Here is a 19,739-nt window from a genome sequence, read left to right as displayed (position 1 = left end):
GCACAGCCTCTTGTGGTTAGTAAAATGTTTACCATTTTAATATTGTTTATGTTTTCAACGTTAAACAAAACCCACTGATGACTAATAGAAACAGATAAAAAATGCCGTTTCTTCGCTCTTTTATCTAAGGAATCTAAGTTATGTCGATGCAACAGCTAAATTATAATTCAATAAACTTCATTTTAATGTACTCTTGGATATATTTGCGTCGGTAAACCAGTATTTACGTCATATCGATGTTCCAAACACAATATTTTATTTACGGAATGGATTCTAAGTAATCAATCAGTCGTCTTATATCGTTATCTATAGATAACTGATAAACATTTTGAGTAGGTATTACTTTTAGTAAGTGAGTTCGCGTTCTTTGTGTATCTACTATGTCGGTTGTGCGTAACATTATTAACGTAAAATCACAATTTGCTCTTAAAACAAGACAATAATTTTCGCATGATTGTACTTTATTACTGTTCAATTGAAAAGAGTTGACACGTTTTCATAAATCTGCATTTTTTCTTGAGTAATCACCGGGAAGACAAGCGTAGGTAACAAAAGCTCGCGGGTTGACGACTTCAAGGACATAGCAGCCTCCACCCATCGTGGAGCTCGGTGAAGCGGTCCGGCGTCCGGCGAAGCCCACATCATTACGCCGCCGACGCTGTGCTACAACGCACGTTTGTACTTCCAGAAAGAAAAATAAACAATGTTCTGTACGCCGATCGACACTCACCACCTGTTGTGAATATCTTCGATGTGGATGTCTATGAAGGCGCTTTCAGCGCATGTCCCGTTCACAATGCGGTTCTTAATTATAGTGAGTGCAGTTTTGTATTATACCAGTGCCGATAACATTCCTGAAGATGAGGTATTTCATAAGTGTTGCCCGAAAAGTCAAAGTTTAGTAAAAGTGTCAGAATTTGAAGATTCCGAAAATATTTACCAGTGTATAGATCGCGAAACCGCTCAAAGTAATTACAGCACACCTATAACTCCTCTCATTGTCGGTAAAACCATAACGGTCGAATATGGTATACCGTCAGAATGCTACGAAATACAAATGGTGCAAATGACTGCGTTACCGTTAGATTCTGGATTAAAAAGTTTAAAAGAAAATTGTTACGACCGACTTGAACTGGAAGTGATTAATGGTACCCTTAAACCATACGTTCCTAAGCTCGTAGCGTTAAGCTGTATCAAGAATGACACTGAGAAGTCCTTCGAAAGAAATCTAGTGAATCGTATAAGGAAGTGTTGTGCTCGAGGACAAAGTTATGATGCCAAATTCCATTTATGCAGAAACTCTACAGAAGATAGTACAGAAGACTGGATATTGGACCGCTTGCAAATAGGAGACAACAATATTTATGAAGTGGATCATGGGTTAGACTGTAAAGTGAGTGAGTACGCTGTAGAGTTACGGGAAGAATACTTTTCTTTGCAAGTAGATGAGATTGGTTTAAAAGTGATTAACCGAAAAGAAGGCGACATTAACGAGGTGCCACCGGGCGAGTGGTGCATAGACCGCGATTACGCGGGACAAAATTTAGTGGCGCGTGTCTGTTCTCGTGACTGTTCAAAGTATGGTGCTTATTGCATAAAAAAATGCTGTCCTATAGGACAACATTTTAGGCCGCGACGCTGTGGTAGTTATATCAGCAGTTGTGCTCCTAACAAGGATGATGTTTTATTCGACGTTACGGATTATTTGGAGCCATTGCAACGAGATTACAAAGGAATAGCGGGTAAGTTATTTGTGATTTTTATTGCTTTTTGTCGTCGTAACTGGGTTTTTCTAACTGTAATTTATCAAAGTCATAATTTCTAACCTGCCAAATGTACGAGAATTTATATCTTGTCAGATGAACAGGTAGCAAAAACAAGGTTCACAAAAAGTTTGTACTTTCAGACGTTCTCGGATTCTCATCAGGCTTGCTCTGCCCGGCTGGTCGTGTTGTACTTAACAAGTCCATAGAGAGAGACCACCATCACCTGGACAGGACAGGTCGACTGGTGTCACCCGTGAGCGTCGGACATGATTATTGCTTTGAGGCATTTGATATGCGTCGATGTGATGGCTCCATACCTATCACTGCAGTCAACTGTTTCATCAAGTCGCCTCAAACGAAGGACTTCCAAATATCTTTCATAGTAAGTACTTTTAATCAATTTCGAGTGTTGTGAAATTTTTAAAATGTTTTAGTGATGTTTGAAGGAAGTTCTGTTATAGTTGTTTATTCATATAAGTATGATTGACTCATATACTGATGGATTGATTGGGGATCAGATAAACAAATCTTCTATGATTCAGTATCGGATAATAGTACTTAGTTATGTAACGATTTTAAGGAAAATACAAAATATTGTACCAAAGATTTTTATCGCGTATTACCCTCCAGACAGCTTGGGAATGATAGTAAAGCTGAGGCCGAAACAAATGCCTTCTTTTTTATTTTACACCCTGTCTTGTTTGACTTTTTATCAAAAGAAGATGTTGCTTTTGGTTGCCACAATAAACAGCATTTCAATATTCTCTTTATACATATAAAAATACTTGTAAACCGGCTCGTGAACCGGCTGTGAAAGTGGGATAAACAAACTCACTAAGCATTGTATTAATAAATAAGTATAAACACACAGAAACTGTGAGAACACAGAGAGTGACGTCAGTTAACAACGGATAAAATTCATCATAATTTCGCGTCTAATTTTACTGTTCATACATAGTAACGTGATACGGATCATCATGATTTGTAGGGCAATCCCGCCCACACCATCCACTTGAGAAATATAATTAAAAATAGTCGGCATTTATAATCTGTAAATCAAATAAAATAAATGTCGCGATGTATGTAATTGTGATGGTACACATACGGAAATACGTCATTCAGGATGACGTCTATCTATTTTTTTTGGTTAGGTAAATACTAATTAACTACGTTTGTTTACCATATCGCTAATTATCATTCTCAGTTCCATGTACTTACCACACATCAAAAGATGTTCTTACTTCAAATTGTTGCCCAATTGTGTGCAATTGTATCCGGTAAATAAAGTGTGTTTTCTTTGTAGGCATTAACATTTTGAAAATTAATTACTATGTAACATAATATTTTCAATTAGACAGTCAAAGACATTGACAGATTCATAGTAGGTTAAAAGTTACCGAAATATTTATTAATTAAATATACATATAAAATATGATTTACAGCTTGCAAAGACAAGTTTACCTACATCGTTTTATGAAAATATGAAACATGATTAAAATTATTTTTAAATATTCTGAAACCGTGTTATGTCGGTATAATTATCGTAAGCTGGATTTAATTGAAAACCAATCTAAATCCAGTTTCATCACGTTAATGTTAGACCAATAAATGTGCTAGTAGGAAAAAACTCAGTCGTTGCGAGCGAGACGTAAAAAATAAACATAGTTAGCGGACCTAAGTTTGTCGACCAGTAATGTAATGAAGTTCATAATATCCGTAAAAGTGCTCAATCATTAAAAGCACGTCATACTTCACAGCTGGATCGGGGACTTTCCTCAAGTCATATTGTTCGTTTTTGCCGGTGATAATCGAATAGTGGTAAACTCTGTCCGAGGACAATCAACGGAGGTTTTAGCGGTTAAGAAGTAGATATTACACAATTCGTCGCATCGGGACTATAACTTTAAATAGAGGTACATTTAGTCTAATTGGGAGCTTAACAACTTAAAAGATCTTTTGATAAACAAAAAATGCCATATATGTATGTACAATGGAAAGTCAATTATAACAAAATTTCAGGCTGTGTTTAATACTTTCTTTAAATATTACCGATTACTGTTTTGTTTAAAGTTGTGTTTGGCATGCAAATGCACTCAATTACTGAAATTGTTCAAGCGTTACTGTACTCGTCTACATCGCTCTACATTATAATAACATGTTAAACAGAATCACTTGACGAAACATACATATTTTTTACGCTTGGAAAAATTCACACGAGTAAATATGAATTGAATATTATGTTGTTGTTAATGGCATCCTGTCTATTGTATGTTTTTTGTTTGCTAGATGATCTGTGTGTCTATCGTGTGCCTGGCGCTGACACTGTTGGTGTATCTGTCCCTGCCTGAGCTCCGCAACTTGCATGGGCGCACGCTCATCAGCCACGCGACCATGATGCTCCTCGCGTACAGCTGCCTCGGTCGAGTGCAGTACAATATGGTGCCGGACAACACAGTCTGCACTTTACTTGGTAAGACAATTACTTAACTAACTTACTCTAATAGAGGTTCATAGAGCTATCTTTAACGGAAGATGAGAGCTTTCTTACAAATACTATGTTACGTGTTTGTCTAACAAAAACAATACCATGTAGAATAATCAACCCCTATTTGTAGGTTTTACCAATATTTGCGGAGGTACGCAATCGGATTATCGGGCGTTATTTACCTAACACAATTGGCCTCTTGATCTAATTTCATTGATAAAATATTTTGGTCACTTGACAAGTTAAATAATATACTTGATAGAATTTTATCGAAAAATTACTTTCAGTTATTTAGTAAGAGAACATTATCAAACATAACTATTCATTAGTCTTCTAAACACCACTCAACTACTAAGCGTGATTGTATTAAAAAATAAAGTGAAAATAATATTTTATAACTCCTAGTACCTTATGCACATGTGGATTCATTCATTAGGTTTCACTCTGTTCTCTACCGATTTATCTGACTAAAAAAATAAACGAGATTTGGTCGGAATGTTATAATTATCGTCAAGGCGTTTTGATCAATTTGGTAATATTTAGAAGTATAAACTCTAGTTATTCCTCCTCTTTGTTAATTCAATAATTATTTATTTTATGACACGGGAGGCTATTGTGATTTTCCGTTCGCGTCACTACACTGCATTCTCAGTAAGATAGACTGATTTAATTACCATAAATATACACCATAATGTTCTGTTTGTTAGATACGTTTATATGAAGAACTAGCTTTCCACCCGCAGCTTCGCCTGCGTGGAATTTTATTCCTATTAGGGAAATTTCTCCTCTACACTTCGTAAGGAATCTTCATACCAAATCTCAACTTTCTACGTCCATCAGTCAGTCAGTCACTGATACCGGAAAAGTTTTATAAGCAATATAATATATAGATAGATAATGATTATTAACAAATTCTGAATCAAAGTAATCTGCGCGGAAGATAACATCTGCTAGCCATAAAATGAGACAAGTTTGAAGTAGGGACTTTATCTAAATTATGGATGATTCATTATAACATGTGTTGTTATCAGGCTTGTGAATTAAATGCACTTGCAGTTCCATACACCGTTATATCCCGACTAAATGCTTTTGTAATTCTGATAATCTATTGATTACGTAATGGGGCGATACTGCTTTATAATACTTATAGAACCTTAGTAAATTAATACAAATTACGTTGGCCGATGAGTTAAGAAGATTTAGGATATAAAGTGTCCTACGATTATCGGTTTTACATAAGTTTTTAAGTGCTAAATAGTTAGGATTACGTATAAGTGTGATAATTAACTCAGTGGCGAGATGCTTTATTAAATTATCTAACACCTAACTGTGAGTTTCATCACGGATTTACTTAAATCTGCGAATGAATTTGACTGTCAATATAAATTTTTTTCGTATAAAAATTTGTATATACTACTAATCAAAACTTTAACATAAGATATATTTCAACTAAAATTGCTTGAAATGTTTGTGTGTGATAACGTGAAATATGATGAATGACTATTAAAAATCACTACCGTCGTATAAATAAATTAGTTGTTATTTCATACATCGATCTTCACAGAAAATGCGATTGGGTTTCACTTTATGAAATTTAAAAGAGCTGTTGAAAAATATATACAGTTATTCGACATGTAGAGTCGATTTATCTACGTACGGCTCTACGTAAGTGAGATAATTTGGGAACTATACTAAGCTCGTACGATCGTAAGCAAAACTAGTCAGAAATATTTATGGGATAATATCAGCCTGCTATAATCTTGCTGTTGAGAAAAACTTTATCAGGATATCATGTAGGTTTTAAAAACTTCACGAAGCTTTTAGAAACGTTAGGTCAAGTTATTACGTCAATTCTGACTACATTTCTTGTAACTTGCGTCAAATTTACAGAAGTCTGGCTTAGTGAGACATGCAGACTACAAGATTCGATATTCAAGATTACAACTTAGATCTACGATAGGCTCCATAATAAGCCCAAAGAGAAAACCCCATTAAATATTGGCCGTCAATAAATTGATAAGAATTGCATTGCATTGAAACTATTCTATACATATTTTTGTAATTTAGCTTTAATTTTTATATGTAGGTATGTTAAATCAGTGTTTTACATAATGTATTATTTGTACAGGGTACGGGATCTACTTCGGGTTCGTGTCGGCGTTTTTCTGGCTCAACGTCATGTGCTTCGACATCTGGTGGACATTTGGGTGAGTTTTGATAAGAATCAACACAAACATTTTGTACTAGTTACATGATGCATACAAAGACGTGTGAATTCACCATTCGTATTATTTCAACGTGTTTGTCTCTCATCTAAGACAAGGCTCTGTTTGTAGGCTAGGTAAGACGCTTCAATGTGCTTATTAAAACATTCGTTTTAGTTATAAATAGCAGTTATCTTGCATTGTAGATTAAAAAATATATATTCGTAACTTGCTGCCAGTCCAACCGTTTTGATCTCTAGATCTACAGATAACATATCAAATATATACTCAAAAACTTAAATAATAGTCGATAAAAGAAGCGCAATCTCAGCGTATTGGCGGCTAAACTGTTTACTAAACAAGACTAAATAATCAGTGTTAAACACGGATTTTGATTGCAATTATACAACGTTGACGCAGCTATTTGATTGTTTCAAGTTCAGTAAATCTCGTAAAACGTGTTTAAATGACGTTAATAAATTAATGATTACACGAAATTATACATAATATGTACATTATTGTGTACTTATCAATCAATCGAAAGCCACCGAAGATCTTGCTTGATGCTCGTAATTCGATTACGTTGTGTGTTAGATTAGGCGCAGACCACGTAAGTTTGTTTATATCATAACGCTAAGAAAATATTCAGCCGTGTAATGTGCCAGACACTGCAATACGTTCAGTATTGAACTATATACCAAAGTGTATCAGACCCAAGTTCACTTGCATTAGTGAAGTGTGTAGGTAATGCTAAATTACTTTAGCTACGAATACACGAGAGCGTCAACGGAGTTTTACAGTGACCGATTTTTAGGAATTAGTATCATGATAATAGCAGACTCACGGATATGGAAATTCTAATTTGTATATTTTGTAGAAAAGTGTTGTACAGGAAAGTCTTTACCTGTGGGTTTACATGTACTCTCATTACTGAATACAGTGAATACATTTTTAAATTTATCTACAGATTATTTTTAGATAATAGTATATTTTTAGCTTAAAATTATTTCTGTAGGTGATAGTACAACTGAGATAATTATTCCGTTTTGATAATTATACCTTAATATAATTATTACAACATACAATATAAACAATGTATTAGAGACTTGCGTCTTTAACACGAACGTTACATTCACATTACACATATTTTTTAAATTCGATGAATGAAACTGTTTACTTATACGGAAACTGTTGATGTTATATCTTAGTAACATAGTACTAGTTCTACAAATATTTTAGGAAATGGTATATAATAAATCTATCAGTGTTCCCACACAGTCGGGATTCACGCGTGTAAAACGGAACTAGACGTTGGCTGAGAGTTGGCGGGAATACACATTACATGGTTGGTACTCTAGGTACAGGTAGTGCACTGACTCGTATATTTTTCGCGAAAATAAACAATGGTTTCTGCACATATGTAATTTACACACCACGTCTACTTATAAAATGATTTGTTATCGCTAATGTCATAATATATTAAACAATTCTTGTGAGTTTTGCTCGGAGCCGTTTGTCGCAATGTGGGTAAATATTTGCTTCGTCTTACTATACTTATCGATGAGTTTACACATAAGCTCTTTGATATTTGCACATGGCTAGAAACTCAGAGTTGCGCTAAGATGCTTAAAATAATATACAAATACACTTATATTACAATGATCTAATCGTAGTTAAACATTAACAATAGCAAATAATTGACTCATGGTGGTGGTCTCGTTCGCTCCAACATAGACGATAACAAGAGTTAGCGAAACAGGATTTAGCATGTTAATGATATTACTGACATTATCATCGGATGTGTATACTGTATACTCGGCACAGCTACTACCTAAATGATTAGGTACACGTGCCTGGATTGCACGTTTTAGTAAATCTATTTGTTTTTGGTTTTCTCACGAATACGTATTCCTGCAGTGAATTGTTTGAAATCAGTTTCATCATATTCATGTCACGGAACGTTTTCCAAGAACATCGATTTCTGGGGTCAGTTTAAATAACAGTAAATGTGGCCAAAGAGTATCCGTAACAAGAATTCGCTGATTTTATTGAATGTTTACTGCAAATACTGCAATGATTACAATATATTAGAACGATGAATAATATTTTCCTCTAAACTGGCCAATGTTCTCTATGATACAAAAATAATAAACGTGGCATTAGAGCTTCTTACTATTCGTCATTATTTATGAATATTTTGTGGCATATTCGTTCTATACAATGTGCCTAATAAATTTAATGATTAATGATCCTGATTGTGGGGATTTACAGATTATAGTCTATTTTTTGTTAATATGTTACTATTATTAATGCTGCAGCTGAGTCGTGTTTTTTTTTCTACATGATTTTTTATGTCATTTTTTATTCGTATAGTTCACCAAATAATAAAATTAATTTGCGTACTGACAGCAAACATCTAATTATATGTTAACCGACAACAAATTGTGTATTATAAACATTGAATAGTCATTTTGAAGATGTTGTTATATTGGCTAGAACACGGTTACGAACTCTTATTGTCGAGAATCAGCGGCATCGTTCGTTTCAGTGACGGAGAAGTATGTTTACCCGTCCTACGTTTTTGTTCATCACACCTATAAGCACACACGATTCAATATCAGTTATCAGGTCCAAATAATTAGATTAGTTTCTTAGAAATGATCGTCATACTATCAATTGTTGTAATGAGTCATTTGTAGCGTTACGCGTATGAATGAGTGCCATTTCATATCAGGTTGGAGTGTCACGCGTAAGCTCTAGTACTTCTCATGATTTATAAATAAGTGTTCCTCGACACTCAGAGCACTTTACATCCTTTTTATGTTTTAAATATTTGTTGATGACTTCAAGGTAAATAGTGTAAAATGCACCCAAAACGTATGCAATATGCATGCTATGTATGTATAATGATGGGTGTATATTTAAACAGAGCTTTTGTAACTTCCTTGTTATTTAAATACGATAATAAGAGGTACCTAATAAGTGTATTTGTGCAATAATGAATAAACAAATCAGTATCTTATCGCAACGCCTACCTCATGTTTGTTTTAATCAAGAGGTAAGCACACTCATGTAGGTAAAGAAATAATGTTTATGGAGCGCTCTGCACAACCCATAACGGATAAATTGTTAACTAACTATCTAAATTATAATCAATAGTACCTACATATCAGGGCTGTTTTAGTATATTTTATACGATACGTTTTATAATGTTTCAACAAATTAGTAAATGTTCATACTTAATTTGACAGTGAATGTTAATTCTTAATTTGATGGTGTCTGATGCGAGATTAAAAAGGTCAAACGCGGCCATTTCAATTAGGCAGGCGTTAATGAAAACCGACAGCATAGAAGAACGCACTTTACGTGCCATTGTCTAGGTGGGGCACTAATTAAACGCAGAGTACGCCCACCACACTATACATATATTATGAAGAAATATTGAAAATGTCATAAATATGCGCGATTAAAACTATATTCAGACCAGGAAGGTCACGTACTTTACTTGCTTTATTTAAATTATGTTCCAGAATTACGATAACATCCATAAACCATATGTATGGTAAATGTTAACACGCTTACCGCTTTGTTTACAATTTCATAGTCGAGCTGAAGTATACACGATTACACGATTAGTAGCGACCGTGGCCGGCCTGTCCGTTGTAATGAACTTATTATGTTCCAAGCTCGGTTATCGAGGGTTTCATTGTTATCTGACGTTGCCTATTATCATATATTTTGATGCTGTTACTTAACTAGTGATTAGCGAGTCGATCCCCATGACCTTACCGAAATAATGGGAAGCAGTAAAAACCAATAAAAAGTCAATATGTGGGTGTAATAGCTACTCACGTCGCGCCATTACGACCGCGTTTGTTGTAAGCGACATAAAGTAAATGGGTGAAAGCTTTATTATCCCTACATTTTATACTGTTCTAATGACGATACGTTCTTGCCTTCCCCTCTGTTACTTTATTAACTTTAGGATTTTCCTGATAGTCTGTCATTTTCTGTTTCTTTGATGGCTTTTGTTGCCTAGAGAATTGTGATGTAGCAGAAGATCGAAATTTTAATTGCACTGAAGCAGCTAATGTCTATAATAAATGGTTCTGATCTGATTATGTAGTTACCTGTTTTGGCTATTGTGTAATTAATAATGTTCTTGACATTGGTGCAGGAGCGTGCGTACAGTGCAGCCGATGCGGAAGGCTGGCGCCGAGCTTCGGAGGTTCCTGTGGTATTCCCTCTACGCGTGGAGTGGCTCTATTCTACTGACCTTGATCATGTACCTCTTCGACAAGTATCCAGTCTCAGTGTACTTGGACGCCAACATCGGAGAGGGCATGTGCTGGTTCGGAGCCTGTAAGTATCTTTTTTAAATAGGTTACACAATTTTTTCATGTGTTAAGGAAAACAAACCTATGTTAAGTTGGGTTAGAGCCCAAAGTGTAGCATATATTCCCTCAACACGATTCTAAATTTTATTTAAGAAACAATGCCTAAGTGTAAAAAAGCTTCATAATATTTAGTTTTGTAAAATTAATGCTTTAAAATACGAAAATATTAGTAATTTTTAACACCAACAGCAGCCACAGATAACACAATAAATATGTATGTATATCTATGTATAACATGTAGATATATTATGATGCTCTGCGTGCGTATGATTCACGATAACATGCGTATGTTCATGTAAATCCTATCTATAATGAAGATATTCTTTAAGAAGAATGTTTTGTTGTGATATATGTGTAGTCTTGGTAAACGCCTGCGCATTTAAAGTAAACTCTCGCTCGAGTTCTACGTATAATAAAAACAATAAACATTATCGTCATCGCTGTGGAGTTTTCGCGAACTATAAGTATCGCATGATATTATCAACTATGAATCAAAGCGTTACTAATATCACTTCACCTATAGCGTAAAACACGTCCTCGTGTAATTGACGAGTTAGCCAGTACATAGATACCATATATACATTATATACGTCATATATACATACTTGAAGTATGACGGAATCTACATCGGTAAAAAATTTAAATCAGCCTCTTTTGTTACTAGTCGATAATAATTTTCGTGGTAACTTGTGTAACGACACAGTAGCCTTATTTAATCACAAATTAATTAAAACGCGTGTCAGGGTTTGCTATGCCAGAAAAAAATATAGGACATACGTATAATAACTAGGGAAAGAGGTTATCGTGTTGCGCCAATGAATAGTGCTGTTATATTAATAAATTAATTAACTGTACTGTTACTTATTGATATAATATGAGAGTGTATAAAGTAATAAGTATAAACAGATGGGTAAATAATGTAAAAAGTAACATTGCATAGATATATAAGTACTAAAAGTATGCGGCTAGACGACGCGTCTGCAAAATAGATGATACGTAATTGTCTAATTGATCAGAATGATCGTAGGTGTTGATACACATAGATAAGAACACATCTAACCAATGTTGAAACGTTTAGAACATTCATAGGGGAGTATATTTTAATACCATATAAGGTGTATGTTTAAAGAACTATGTTTCTGCAATATTACCTTGCCAAAACCATAGAGTCAATCACGGATGTTACTGTATTTAAAAAATCATATGAAAATAGACTTTAGGATAACAAAAGGATATACGATTTAAAAAGATAAAACGCGCAGGGATTAAATATTTTGTCAATATTGAGTATTAGCCGACATTTGATAGACGCTCCAAAAACCGGTAGCACATAACTTGTTAAAGATAAGTAATATTGTACGCAGATACTTTTTACGACTGCGATTTAAGGAAAACTCGTAACAGTATCAATGTATGAAAATATTGAAGTCACGCCTGTAGTTATAAGACACGGATTTATTTATAACAAAATGAATTAAATCGTATTATGAAATTACGACCAAAAATATTAATACAAATATTTTGTAAAAAAAAAAAAAAAAAAAAAAAAAAAAAAAAAAAAAAAAAAAAAAAAAAAAAAAAAAAAAAAAAAATTGATTTATTTCAGGCACAAACCCATATTTCAAAATCCCATGAGTTACAATATAATAAATTACAATTACAATACATTCATTCATAAAGCGTTTACTTAATTAACTTTAATAGACTTTGATACACGATGACATTATGGTACATTTATATTCAAAATTAATTAAATAGGTGTTGCATGGCAATACAGTGTAAGTAATATCGTAACTATTCAGGGCACATTAAATTTATTTGCAAAGTGAGTACCTAACTAGGTAAGATCGGTACAAATAGAAGTTGTAGTTTGTTGATTGGATGCTAATAGTTGTTATAATAATAAAAATACTGCCACCATTAGATAAATAACACGACCTTAAGACGAGTCTACAATCTGATTTCTTAAAACGGGTTTAATGCTAATTCAACCGTGTAAATACTTATTGATGAGTTGTATTGTGTTCTAATCTTATAAACAAGATTTTATCGTTGATGTTTACGTTGCCTTTGATCGATGCAATCAATTTATATATTTAACTTTTATATTTACTACCAATAAAGCTTAAAATGCAGTAATAATAACGTTCTGTTGTAAATTGGTTTCTAATTGAAGCTTTTGCTTTCACGTTTGTAAAATTTTATTTTAAACGTTTTATGTTTAAAACCAAATAACAGTTGTATCCGCTGACATCATGTCTGCTTTCTTTCAGAGCTAATAAAAGAATAATATTTCAATTACAAAAGTCGCAAAACATTACATGGTTTGAGAGACCGTGATTTTGATCGTGATTTTAGAAAAACAGAGACCGTGTCAAAGGCTTTTTTGAGGTCAAGGAATATAGCTAGACATTTGCTACTTTTGTCTACTTTATGTACTAGAGTAGACGTTAGCGACAAGATAGCGTCCTTAGTTGACATTCCACTGTCTAAATCCAAACTGAGATGGTGATATTATTTTATATTTATCCAGATACTCAATTAGACGTGTATTTATAAGTCTTTCCAAAATTTTTGTAATGGAAGGTAGGACGGAGATTGGCCTGTGATTGGCCATTTGACAGGTCGGTCTTGTCCCCACTCTTATGCACAGGGGTTATTATGGCAATTTTTAAGGCGTCAGGGTAAAAAAGGCCCTGTTCAAAACACAAATTTGCCAAGTAAGTTACGACTGGTACAATTTGTTCGTGCGCGGATTTTAAAAAGTTAACGGGCTATATTGTTTGTGATGTTTTCAGTTCAAAACACGAAGTCGGATTGGCCGCATTACATTTTCTTTGTGATCCCGATGGGGTTGATAACGTTTGTGAACTTTGTGCTGTGGGTGCTGACGGCTAGGCATTGTGCTCGCGTGAAGGCCGAGGTGCACCGTCTACAGGCCGGCTCCGTCGGTGACCGAGCGAAGAGACGTTTCCGCATTGATAGAGCCAAGTGAGTACCTGTTATGAATCACAAGACGTCTAATATATTAAATTCACGAATTTCAATCTATGATACTCTTAAGGCCTAATAAATATAAATCCTCAAAGTTGCTTTTAATCCTTAATTAAAATATCCAATAATTCACCTCTTTGGAAATGAAATGCATTAGGAAAACATCACAAGATTACATTTATAGTTCGCGTAAAAGATTTATGCCATCAAAAACATTCTGTAAAAACCTCAAGTCTCGCCGTAAAAAGTGGTGAGATCTATATAATACCAAGTCGATTAATCTATTTAGTCTCTACTTAAAGGACCTTCTGTCTTAAGTTATTACGTATGCTATTATCATGCCAATTTAAAAAAAATATCTCTAAAACAAATAGACCGACCTGGCCATCGCATGATTTGATTATTAGAATGTATCACACTACACAGCACGACGAGAAGTTAATGCTCCTGAAATGTTAATGGCGAATTTGTGTTTTCTTGCGATGACCAAGTCGATCTATTTGTTTTAAAGGTATTTTTTTTAAATTGGCATGATAATAACATACGTAATAACTTAAGACAGAAGGTCCTTTAAGTAGAGACTAAATAGATTAATCGACTTGGTATTATATAGATCTCACTACTTTTTACGGCGAGACTTGAGGTTTTTACAGAATGTTTTTGATGGCATCTCACTTCTTTTTGTAGAGCGAATAGAGCAAACATAAGTCCAATTTGTATAGAAAGCCGTATTTTTTTCATAATTCAACATATTTTCCTATGGGAATGTTGTTCAGTTTCATGGGCTAAACACCCTTACCCACCCTATACCCCCTTCCGTTATGTCTCATATAGTAGATACATATTTACACCTATTTATTTTATTTTCTACAGAAATAATAATTTAATTCATTAACTGCAAATGTAACCTTGTAATCTTATACATTTATATGGGATTACAAAGTTATTGTTGCAGTTAGTGTATTTCGAAAACTTGACCGAAATTAGAAAATATTGAATTTTTCCCATGATTAAGACACTAAACCCTATTTGTATTCTAAATTTTAAGCTTCTAAGTCTGCTAGAAGTACCTTAGACTTTTGATGATCGGTGAGTCAGTGAGTCAGTGAATCAGTGAGTGACAAAATTCAAAATTTTAACAAGTTGTCATTCTTAAACTACTGGTTCAAATTGACTGAAATTTTAAATATACCGTGTTTATACAATGACTGATTAGTTGCTGAAAATCCAGGCTTCTTGTTTTATCCACTACGAAATTATAGGGGTGTCAAAAATAGCCCGAATTGCTTCGAGAAAAGGATGTTACGGCCGTGCCGCTTTTTTTTTGCTCGACTTGCGGGGGCACTTCCGTGCCCCCAGATTGAAAAGTGTGTATCATGGAGTTGTGACCTACTTTGTATTGATATCAAACGTTCGTATAAGTATTTCTGATCATTTCGTTACACATAAACTTTATTTTTAGCCAAAGTATTTCCGATGTTATTATTAAAATTCTGTAAATCTATTCTTGTAACAAGATGCTATTGATTGAGAGCCTACGATGATATAAGAGTAAAGAAGCAAAATATAGTTAAATATTCATTTTACATAGTCATGTCATGTGTAACAATGTTAAAAACTAACATTTATTTTGCGTACTTGAACGTGAAACCACTAATAAACGATCGAATCGTACTATTCATTCGCCATTGGCCTTAAAATTGTATAACAAACAAAAGTCACACTTCATTTTCCTAGACTCTACCTACATATATAATTGTTAAGTTTTCCTTATTATCTCACTCAGGTATGTCCTCACGGGGAAGTTATGGGTAGTGATGGGCGCCGGCTGGATATCCGAGCTGCTGTCGACATTGACGAACGAGCCCCCGTGGTTGTGGGCCGTCGTCGATCTCATCAACGAGCTCCAAGGAGTCTTCATATTTGTTATACTTGTCATGAAGCCTAAACTCTACTACCTTATCAGGAAGAGACTAGGTAAGATTCAGTTCAAGCCCCATATTTTTATATTTGAGTCATGTATCTTAGAACGTATCCGTTGCTGTTGTGTATATTCAATTTACATTATTCGCACTTCCTGAATAAGCAAAAAAACCGTTACAGCGTAGAGAAGGAACAAACAAACACATAAAATATAAATTGCTGCATTTAGTTCCGTTTTATATCTGTCTACTAGTAAAAGCGTATCTCTACTGTAATGATAGAGTCCCAACAATAAGTCATAAAAACTTGGATAATAAATGAAATGTGTGTGCTGAGATTATGAGTAATTCGTTTATCTATGTTTGTGCGATTGATTGTCTTGAGATTGTGACTCAGATACGGATACAAATATAATAATATAGTATTGTGGACATTGTTTTGTTTTACAATAAGTGAGAGTTTATTTTGTTTTCAGGTTGTTCAAGGATACCGCTAGATACAAGTATATATTAGTTATAATAATTGAACGTTGTCTTGTCTATTGTATTTCCGTAGTTCCTATTAGACTGTATTAACAAGCAACGCTACTTTCAACGTAGTTCGCCTCGTTGGGCTCGTTTTAATAAACGTTTCGCTTAATTAACAAAAACACAAAGCTAACATTCAGAGTGATTAGATTTATCTCGAGATTCGATATGCACCATTGAGTATATTAATTTAGATAATGTTATCTACTTAATACTTCTCTTCATATGCCGAATGTACTATTGCATAAATTAATTCGTATTGTTGGTCGGTTCGATGATATTATTGATAAGCTTTAAACAAATCGATTAAACGCAAAACCTAAGAGGTCACACTCAAGGTTGTGATTGTATTCTTTACATTTGGCATTTTTTTATGCTACCGCCTCGGTCGACGTTTGATGTGATTCACCAAGTGATATTTTTTTGCAAATTCCACGAATGAAATGCTTTAAATGTGTCTGGTGTGCTTGAACCAGATTTTTACAATACGGTCCTCAAATTGGTTGTATTACTAACAGTGTAGATGGCGGCTATGATACTTCCGACCACACCCGTCCGAACAAACAAATTGAGGAGCGTATTTAAATAAACCAAAAGACATTATTTTAGTACCTATTGGTTTTGTTGAGTTTCGAGGTTTTGCGTTTATGAAATAGCAGTTCGTATATGTTAAATGTTGGTGACTAATATAAACTAATATACGACAGGGTTGGAGAAACCGGACGCGCAGAAGAACGGCACGTCATCATCATCAGCGCGGACCTCGTCCACCATCCTGTCCCGCGCGCTCAGCACCGAGGACCGCGCGCGACTCTCACTGCAGAATAACGTTAAACAGTCTTAACTGCCATCACAATAGTCTTATCGACGTCTCTACCGACAATGCCTTAATGAAGCTTTATATTTCATATTATTTTAGTTTCACTGCCAATTCTTTCGCAAGAAGGTGTTGTTTTGCTACTTAAAAAGATGTAAGATTCAGTTCCATGATCTGTTGAGTTATACCCGCCTTATTTAAAGACTCGGACGAGACCTCGGTCCGACTTTGTTCTAGACACATTATCACACAGTTTTACTGCATGATCATCATATAGGTATTTTTCAAAATTATTCGTGTTAATAATTATAATTGCTTCGTAATTGCAAGTTAATATTTTATCGGTCTAGTCATAGAATAAGTATCATTAACCCTTTGTATTATGTTCTAACTATAATTTACTGACTTAAAGTGACTTATTTGAAAAATCATGCTTTTAGTGTACGTTAGAGATCGACGTTGAGGACGTTTTACTGATGAATGGACGTGCCATTGTGGCTGTGACGAGATCATGATCGTAGTTACGTACCATAGTAATTAAGATCTTTGTTACAATGTTGTAAACATTCGTTTTTATTGCTTATTATATTACTGTAGTCGCTATAATAAGGTTAAGAGATAAAAAATGTCTATTCCAATAAGATTTTACAATTTAATTTTCTTTTAAGTGATTGCAACCATTATGCTTATAAAGTCAAAAACTGCAATGAGAATTTTATTATCTGTTTTATCATTGCAAGGCCTGACTACCGCGTCATAATATTACTTAATTGACGTAAGTATTTGTCTTATGTACTCAAAAAATATTTCCTCTTTACCCTAAAATAGCTTCCAGCCTTGGATTTATAGATAAAGCTATATATGTGCATTGTACGTCAACGATTAATTAAGATAATATATATTTTGCAGTTCGAAACGCAATGATTCAGTGACTGAGTGTTTGCATGACTTGACGTTAATTTATCTTTTGCGATAAATTGACGACTATTTCGAACACATCGGGGAAATACAATACTTAGTTAGATTTTTCAATAGTTCTTGAATATTCAGGTATACAACACTTAAGTTCAGCGATAATTTCACATAAACTTGGTTCGTGTAATAATACATATGAGTTGTTTTACGAATACATTCACAATAATTTACAATGCCTACATATAATTATAAAAAAATGGCTCTAAAATCGAATTGTTGTTATCATTTAAAAAATGAAGATATCTGTTTGTATTCACCATGATCTAAATTATACATCTGTAAATTGGACAAATAAATAAGGCCTATATTAATATTTGTATTTAGCTTTAGTCGTTATAGTTTATTTGTTCCACCTGTTTGGTTAAACGGTAACCTCGAATTTACTGAAAGTCAGTTTGTATTCTAAGTATAGTCTGAAATGTGTACGTACTTACGTGAATAATTAATAGTTATATTTATAATAGATATGTTATAATTTAGGAATGTACCTTTATTGTGTATTTTTAGCTCACATCGACACTAGAAATAATCTTGTCTAAATGTACCTTGTAAATTTTATGTTTTAAGTATAATTTTATTTTAAAGTCACAAGGAAACTTTTCACAATCACTTTGTAAATTAAACTTTAGAAAGATACCTTCACGGATCTGTTATTCTTAATAGAGAGAAATGTTGAATTAGGAAAAGACTACAAAATAAAATGTTCTTCATTCCAAGACTGATTTCGTTATTTACCTGACGAACCTTATTTAGAGCTGTGCTGCAGAATTGACTGATCTATATACAGAAAAGTAGGAATAAGACGAAACGTTTCAGAAAAGCTAAACTTAATAAATGCTCGAGCTTATCGAAGACGGTATTAACTTAAATACTAAGAATATATCTAGCAAGAGATTGAAATTGAGTTGGAGTGGTGTGACAAAAATGCTTGTACCTACAGCTGCCTTCCTTGATCCTCGTCTGGTCTTTAGTTGTCTAAAACGTTTGCAAAGGGTGACGAACGATTAATGTTTGATCCTTTAAGCTGCTTGAACATTTATAAGTTTCTAGAACCTTGTGGCACAAAACATTTTGTCCACAAAAAGGTAACAAATATATTAATGCTGAGCACGTATTAATAGGAAAATTAAGGGCATTAGTGTCACCAGATCAACTCAGTCACGAAGCATGACGTTACAAGTGGGCAACGTAACAAACATTATAAACAAGCTTACCAAGGTTTTACTAACATGACTGATAGCTTCTCTAGGGAGCCTAATCCAATTAAGCCGAGTGAATTAAGTGTTATTTGTTAGGGACGACAGACAGGGATCGTGCATGTGCCATATAGAACACTCCCACGTTTTCATGAGTCGTGATTGTTTCTGTATTTTGTTCGATGGGTGACATAGAACATTTCGAAAAACTATTCATGTTCCTAGACTTATGAATTTAGGCTTGTGTTATGTGGACGTAATAAGTCCTGGATAGACATGCTCCTTATAAAAATATCTTCATGGACGTTTAATTACTGCTAATATTATCTACGTGCTTTTTAAATAAAATTATCTGAAAGTCTTATCTTCGTGAAGTGCTTGGTAAATGATAAATGACTTCTCCGTTGTTAAATGCATTTAAAAGAGTATTGACACCTGATAGCTTTTTTGTACTT

At 34.0% G+C, this 19,739-nt stretch overlaps 1 protein-coding gene across 2 annotated transcripts; it reads left to right on the top strand.

Annotated features, from left to right (window-relative positions):
- Positions 1-751: 751 nt before the first annotated feature.
- LOC142987352 (G-protein coupled receptor Mth2-like) lies at positions 752-18,798 on the top strand. Of its 2 annotated transcripts, none has more exons than XM_076136061.1 (8): positions 752-1,742; positions 1,907-2,148; positions 4,053-4,236; positions 6,380-6,458; positions 10,633-10,817; positions 13,651-13,843; positions 15,633-15,823; positions 17,004-18,798. In XM_076136061.1, exons 1-8 carry the CDS (start codon positions 752-754, stop codon positions 17,138-17,140), a joined length of 2,202 nt encoding a protein of 733 aa, XP_075992176.1. In that variant the 3' UTR covers positions 17,141-18,798. The 2 variants fall into 2 exon arrangements, with proteins under 2 accessions (XP_075992176.1, XP_075992177.1); XM_076136062.1 differs by lacking the exon at positions 17,004-18,798 and adding an exon at positions 16,245-16,989.
- Positions 18,799-19,739: the final 941 nt, after the last annotated feature.

The sequence above is a fragment of the Anticarsia gemmatalis genome, chromosome 3 (assembly GCF_050436995.1).
Source record: "Anticarsia gemmatalis isolate Benzon Research Colony breed Stoneville strain chromosome 3, ilAntGemm2 primary, whole genome shotgun sequence".
NCBI classification, from domain to species: Eukaryota; Metazoa; Arthropoda; class Insecta; order Lepidoptera; family Erebidae; genus Anticarsia; species Anticarsia gemmatalis.
Note: the sequence above shows the minus strand (reverse complement) of the source record. Positions and strands in the feature narration are given on the sequence as shown.